At 51.5% G+C, this 6,999-nt stretch overlaps 1 protein-coding gene across 1 annotated transcript; it reads left to right on the top strand.

Moving 5' to 3' along the window:
- Window positions 1–269: 269 nt before the first annotated feature.
- On the top strand, window positions 270–1,926 carry CARTPT (CART prepropeptide). Its single transcript, XM_005529954.2, has 3 exons — window positions 270–413; window positions 495–578; window positions 1,031–1,926. The coding sequence occupies exons 1-3, from the start codon at window positions 270–272 to the stop codon at window positions 1,136–1,138; spliced, it is 336 nt and encodes a 111-aa protein (XP_005530011.2). The 3' UTR covers window positions 1,139–1,926.
- Window positions 1,927–6,999: the final 5,073 nt, after the last annotated feature.

Raw genomic sequence — 6,999 nt, 5'->3', positions numbered from 1 at the left:
CCCTCGGCTTTGGAGGAGCACAGGGAAGTGCGGGCAGGGTGCGGCGGGGCTGGTCGCCTTCCTTTGGGTCCCCCTCAGAGATGGATCCGCTGCTCGGCCCGCGGGCCAGGGACGGCGGGCGCTTTGGGGCGCGGTTTGGGGCGGTGGGGGGCGCGGAGCCCAGCCGTGCCGTGCGGGCAGTCGGGGCGCGGCGGCGGTGGGCGCTGACGCACGGCGGGGCGGGCACGGCGCTATAAAGGCGGCGGCGGCGGCGGCGGGGCGGGCGCACCATGGAGAGCTGCCGGGCGCGGGCGCGGTGGCCCGGGGCCCCCGCGCGGCTGCGGAGTGCCCGCGGGCACGGACCGATCCGCCCGCGCAGCGCCCGCGACCTGGGACCGCCCGGCGGCGGCGGCGCTTCCCGGGAGAAGGAGCTGGTGCGGAGGGGGCCGGGGCCGGGAGCGGGGGAGCCGCCGGGCCGGGCACGGTCTGACGGCGGCTCTGTGGTCTCTCGACAGATCGAGGCGCTGCAGGAGGTGCTGGAGAAGCTCAAGAGCAAGAGAGGACCGCACTACGAGAAGAAGTTCGGGCAGGTGCCCATGGTGGGTATCCCGGGGAGACGGGTCTGGACGGGACCGGGAAGGGAGTAAAAAGGAAAGGGAAGAGGGCAGAGCAGAACGAAGCGGGACGGGACGGAATGGTAAAGGAACGGGAAGGGATAGAATGGGGACGGAATGGGGACTGGGACGGGAAGGGACGGGAAGGGACGGGAAGGGAAGGGAAGGGAAGGGAAGGGAAGGGAAGGGAAGGGAAGGGAAGGGAAGGGAAGGGAAGGGAAGGGAAGGGAAGGTGAGGGAAGGGAAGGGAAGGGAAGGGAAGGGAAGGGAAGGGAAGGGAAGGGAAGGGAAGGGAAGGGAAGGGAAGGGAAGGGAAGGGAAGGGAAGGGGCAGAATGGGAAGGACCACACGGGAGGGAATAGGACTAGGCTAGACGGGACGGGACTATTTGGCTGCCGCTGGTGGCGGTCTCACTCACCGCCGGCCGCTGCCCGCAGTGCGACGCCGGGGAGCAGTGCGCCGTGAGGAAGGGGGCTCGCATCGGGAAGCTCTGCGACTGCCCCCGGGGGACGTCGTGCAATTCCTTCCTCCTCAAGTGCCTGTAAGCAGAGGCGCCCCGGGACAAGCCGCCGGGAGCGCCGGCACTGACTTCTGGCCGCCCCGACGTGCCGGCGACTTCCCGCAGCTCCTCCGCCCGAGAGACGCAGCGAGAAGCCCCCGCGTCGCCCGTGTAACGCCGTCCGTGACATCCGACATCCGTGGAGCTGTTTTCTTTCTCTCCCCCGCCCCACCCCGTCCTCTCCCTCCCCTCCTCCCCTGCTTGTTTTTGTCCGTCCAGGAAAATCCCGGGCCGTGCCTTGGGAGTAAAGATGCCGGTCCCGGGAGCTCAGTGCCGTCCCAGCGCAGACCCGAGTAGTGCCGAGCCGTGCCGGGAAGCGGTACCGGCCCCGTGCCGTGCCCCGGGCTGTCCGGCTCCTTCCTCGGGCGGGAAACATCCACCCCCTGCCGGCTGGAGGAGCCGGCGCCAGGGGATTCCCCTGGGATGGGTGGGGGTAGCGGGGACAGGGACGGGATGCGGGTGTGTCCAGAGCACTCTGGCCCACTCCCTCTTGCTTCCCCGCTGAAATGGCCCAGGTCGGCACACCCCAGAGCAAGCAGCCCGCAGCCTTCGGTGGGGTTCACCAGCACCGCTGGCCTCAGGCCAAGCCCAGCTGTGCTCATCCTGTGCAGTCGAAAGTCCGGCAAGAGACACTGATGGTGTGCAGAGGGTCCGGCACTAGCCTGGCTGGGGTGGGGCTGGGGGGAAATGGGTTGCTTTACCAGGGCCACCACGGAGAGAAAGCTGTCTGGATTCGTTGCAAACTACCTGGGGATATCCAAGTCACCTAGACCAAACGGCTCACATTTCTACAGTGAACTGATGTATATAAATATGTCTGTTCTCCACAGGTACACTGTGTATTTCAGCAAACTCATGATGTGTTTTAATCCTTTGTTTGTCTCTACTAATAAAGTCAGTGTTCTGATGACGGTATTTTGGGTGTTTAAATTCACACGTGGGTATCCCTAGCACTCAGAGGGAGAGGCTAAGGATATCTCCAAAACTACTGCAAGTTCCTGTATGCTTTAGCCAGGCTGTCAGCCAGGTCAGGACAGGACTAGAAACCAAAGTTCACGTCCCTCTGGTGCTGCTCAGCTGATGTCTGCTGCCTCCCCACAGACACCCAGAAGGACTGTGACAAACACAGAGGCTTAGGACCACAGGTTTTTCTTTGGGAGAGGACAGAGTGTATCCCAGCTGCAGGGACTTGTCTGGGGAGGCAGTGTATGAAGGGCAACCAACATGAGCTGGACCATCTGTGTTATTTTGATTCCCTTAAAGGATGGATCACTGAAGGAACTTCTTGCCTCTCCTTTGTCACAATTCATCTGTGTGTCTGGTCCTTGCAAGAACCAGCTCTTAATTATATCAGCATGGAGATGAGGGGCTGCATGGGCCAAGACAGACACAGGGGAAAGACATACAAGGAAATTTCATATTTCTTGCTGAAGAGAGCACCAGTTTAGGTGAGAAACCCAGAGTTTTGTGAGAAAAGGCTTCTGTAAGGCATTTGCTTTACTCCTAAACAGTAAGAGCTCATAAGCAATTCTGACTGAGATACAGAGAAGCTGATTTCAAAAAGAGACCCACCACTGCTCATTTTGCTAGCAGCATTACTACCGTTATTATTGCCATAGTTGCTGGGGTTTATTTATGTTATTAGTTATTATTCTCCAGGACTGGAATTAACTCTTCTTAGCCTGGAGAAGGACAAAGGAAAGGGTAGCTGAAAACACCCGGAGTGTGAAAGCTGTTTTAACAGGTGGGGCCACAAGACTGAGTTACGCCTTTCATGGACAAGAGAGTATTTTGGGGTGGGGGACTGTGTATGTGGGGGAGTCAGGAGGGGAGGGGTAAATTAAAGAAAGAGCCATGGTGCATTTGGTGGGAACACTGTTCAGGGAGGACTTGACAGAGAGAAATGGATATGTAGTGAGCAGGAATAGCACAGTCAGGGGTGGCAGCCAGCTCTGGATTCAACTTTTGTGACTCTGGGTGAGTAACGCCAGTGGGGGAGAGGTGTGATTGTGCATTCGCAGGGCTGGAGCCAAGTGTCATGTTTTGAAAACTTGTAACTGCTTGTGGATGTTTTTATGGTAGTTCCCAGAGATACTGTAGAAATCCATAATCTCTCAAGGAATAATGAAATCATTTTTGTAGCATCTCCGTTTGGTTTCCATACAAACAATAACTTATTAATTAACTCCATAATAAGGACTTATATTTTGGTATTTTTTATACTCTGGCTGTTTGATGGTCCTATCAGCACATCACCACAAAATGGACACACTGCACTTGTGTCCAGCCCCAAGTACCACAGTCACCTCAATGAATTGCTCGTGTAGATTGACTCCACATGTAGCATTTATTGAAGATGTATTTACACAGAATAGGACTGAACCATAAAATATTGGACTAAAATATATCAAGAACTATTCAGCTTATGTGTTGACTTTATAGTTTTTGTTCTGCCTGATTATAGCACTCAAAATTATAAAGGAGGTTTAGATAAAGATCAAAATTATAAATTTAAAACCTAACTTAAGGAATCAGGATTTCGGGTTTACTTTCATGATACTGGCATTATGACAATACTCTCTGCAATATTGTGTGCACTAACCTGAGGGCTCTTAGCGCATTGATTATATACATGACCACTTACATGACATTACAGATATTTCTGTTGTAGAGATTAAAAAAAACAATAGGTGAGGAGAGAAACTTGTGCTGTAAGAGTCAGCATAGAATTGGCATTTGTGTATTTTTCACTCCTGAAATCAATTACATGAAATTACACAATTTTTAGTTTTAAAGTATCTCCTGGTTTCACCTTACTAACACTTCCAAGGTGGGCCCTACACACAACATGTCCAAAACAAGAAGAACAGATTTGGAGTGTTCATCTTGGATTTAAACACCAGAGAGGGTTGCAAGAAAGTCTGGAATCAATAACTGTGGTTCAGAATTAATGTGTTTACTGAGTATGAAGTAGAAAAACCCAGCTGCTTCAAGTCCTGTTGTATTAGGAATCAACCACAGTAATTCTGCTTGTCTCCTGCCAACTCCATTTGAAGAACAAATTTTTCTTTTTGACTGGATCTTCCAGCTAGAAAGAGATGTGAAAACTGCAACTGGAGGGCTGGTTGTCAGGTCATTTCCTTCTGTGTGGTGGGCTGACCAGCAGTTTCAGCTGGCCCCACAGCCCAGGGAATCAGTGCTGTGTGCCAGTTTCAGAGGCTCCTGGCAGGTACCAGGCACTTGCATTTGGCTAAAACATTAGCCCTGCTTTGAGCTACTCTGCACATGAAGACTGAAACACAGGGAGACACCATGAAAAATTGCACAAGTACTGAGAGGAAAACTGAGGTAAACATCAAAAGTCACAGAGTTTGGAGGTAACACTGCATGAATAAAATGTATTTCACTTATGCTGGACAAATCCCATGACATTTTCTCCTGAGGTGAGTTTGTTCCCCCCTCTTTCCCCACCCCATTCCTTTCAGGACCTCCTTCTTTGAGTTAGCAGAGAAAATAGTTACACACTAATCAACACTGACTGATAGAATATGTGGATGTTTTCAAGCGTTCTACTTTTTCATAACTTGTATAGAAGTACATGACTTTGCATCCAGCCAGTTGCTCTTCCTTGTAAGGTTTCAGGTTAACAAAAGCAGTGGAGACTTTATGCCTTTCTGCTGGTGGTGGATCCCCCACCGATTGGAGGTGGGCAAAAATGAAACCAGCAGAAGAACAAGAGGTGGCAGTGTTGTAATGGAATGACATTTTCAGCACACAGCTGTCTCTCTTCTAAATGAGTCTGTTAGCTTAACAGTGATGAATAGGATTTTGGGGAATGGATTTTTTTTTTTTTCCTTTACAATAGAGCAATTTGCAAGCAGCCATACTTTGCCTGTTTAGAGAATCTGTGGCCTCTTACAACTCCCAGCAACTCAGCCTTCAGATGCAGATCTCTAGGAGATGTTTTAACAGCCCTTGCTGGGAAGGGAGAGTGCACAAAAAGAGAGTGAGGAACCTGAGCAGCCTTCCTTCACACCCCTCTCCCCACCAGTTATTCACCTCATCTGTGTGAGCCTTTTTTCAGCTCAGGTCTGGGCCTTCAGATTTAGGCAAGATTTTGCAGAAGGTGTGTGGGACCTGTCTGGAGCCTTTTCACACAGTCTGTCTGCAGTAGCAGCTGTAATGAGATTGGAAATGAAAACATAAATACTGATTAAGCATTCAAGGGTGTCTTTTAATTCCTCCCAAGTAAATGGCAAATACTCTTTTTGTGTGGTAATTGACTTGACTGCAACTTGGAGATCGTGCCCGTTTTGCCTGGGAGGCAGAATATCTTCTCACTTGCAGGCACTACTGTAAGAGAATGACCACGACCACACAGGAGCCAGACTCAGTCCTGGAAGTACTCCCCTTCTTCCAGTCTCCTGTGATTGTCTTGTAGGATCCTACAGGATTCACAGAAAAGATCACACCAATGCAAAGAACCAGCTGCTGGGTTCCAGCTGTGAACCACAAATTACATTCAGGGTCTGGCACAGGGAGAGTGGATGGTGGTGAGGGCTCACTTATATGCCTGGGAATAAAGATCTCCTGGAAGCTGTGTGTATTAAGGCACACAAGAACCGGAAGATGATTTTAAACAGCCAGCACAGCTTCACCAGGGGCAAATCCTGTCTGGCCAACCCAGTGGTTTTCTCTGGTGGAGTGACAAGAGAAGAGCTACAGATATCATCTTTCTGGACTTCTGTAAAGCCTTTGGCACAGTCCCCCACCACATCCTCCTCACTAAATTGGAGTGAGATGAATTTGATTGCTGGATTAGGAATTGACCAGATGGTCACACCCAGAGGGTAGTGGTCAACTGCCCAATGTCCAGAGGGACATCAGTGAAAAGTGGTGTCTCCTAGGAGTCTGTATTGGGATCAGTACTGTTAAATGTCTTCAACAATGGCAGTGGCATTAAGTGCAGGTTTGCAGATGACCCGAAGCTGAGTGGTGCAGCTGACATTCCTGAAGAGCAGGATGCCAACCAGAAGCTCGAGAAGGGACCCATGGGAATCTCATGAGGTTTAACAAGATCAAGTTCAAGGTGCTGCACCTGGGTCAGGACAACCCCCAGCATCATCAGCACAGGCTGGGGCTGAGCAGGTGGAGAGCAGCCCTGTGAGAAGGCCTTGGGGGTGCTGCTGGGTGAGAGGCTGGACATGACCCAGCCATGGGCACTCCCAGCCCAGAGAGCCAAACGTGTCCTGGGCTGCATCCAGAGCAGCGTGGGCAGCAGGGGAGGGAGGGGATTCTGCCCCTCTGCTCTGCTCTGCTCTGCTCTGGTCTGGTGAGACCCCACCTGGAACCCTGCATCCAGCTCTGGGGGCCCAGCACTGGAAGGACATGGACCTGTTGGAATAGGTTCAGAGGATGTCTGTAGAAATGATCAGAGGGATGGAAGACCTCACCTATGAGGAAAGTCTGAGACAGTTGGGGTTGTTCAGGGCTCCAGGAAGATACTATTGCAGTCTTTCAGTACTCACAGGGGTGTTATCATAAAGATGGGCCCCACTCGTGGCAGAGCCTGCTGTAATATGACAGAGTTCAGTGGTTTTAAACTGAGGAAGGGAAAATTTAAATTGGATATAAAGAACTAATTTTTTGATGAGGGTGGCAAAAAAATGGCACAGATGCCCCAGAGATGCAGTAGGTGCCCCAACCTGGAAACACTCAAGGTCAGGTTGGACATGGCTCTGAGCAACCTAATCTAGTAGAAGACGTCCCTGCTCATTGCAGGGAGGTACTGGAGCAGACAGCCTCTGAAGGATCAACCCAAAGGACAGATTCTGTAACTCTATAAAA

Source organism: Pseudopodoces humilis, chromosome 4 (genome assembly GCF_049639895.1).
Source record: "Pseudopodoces humilis isolate 2021_Gansu_Grassland_sample_001 chromosome 4, ASM4963989v1, whole genome shotgun sequence".
NCBI classification, from domain to species: domain Eukaryota; kingdom Metazoa; phylum Chordata; class Aves; order Passeriformes; family Paridae; genus Pseudopodoces; species Pseudopodoces humilis.
This window is presented reverse-complemented; position numbering and strand designations above follow the sequence as displayed.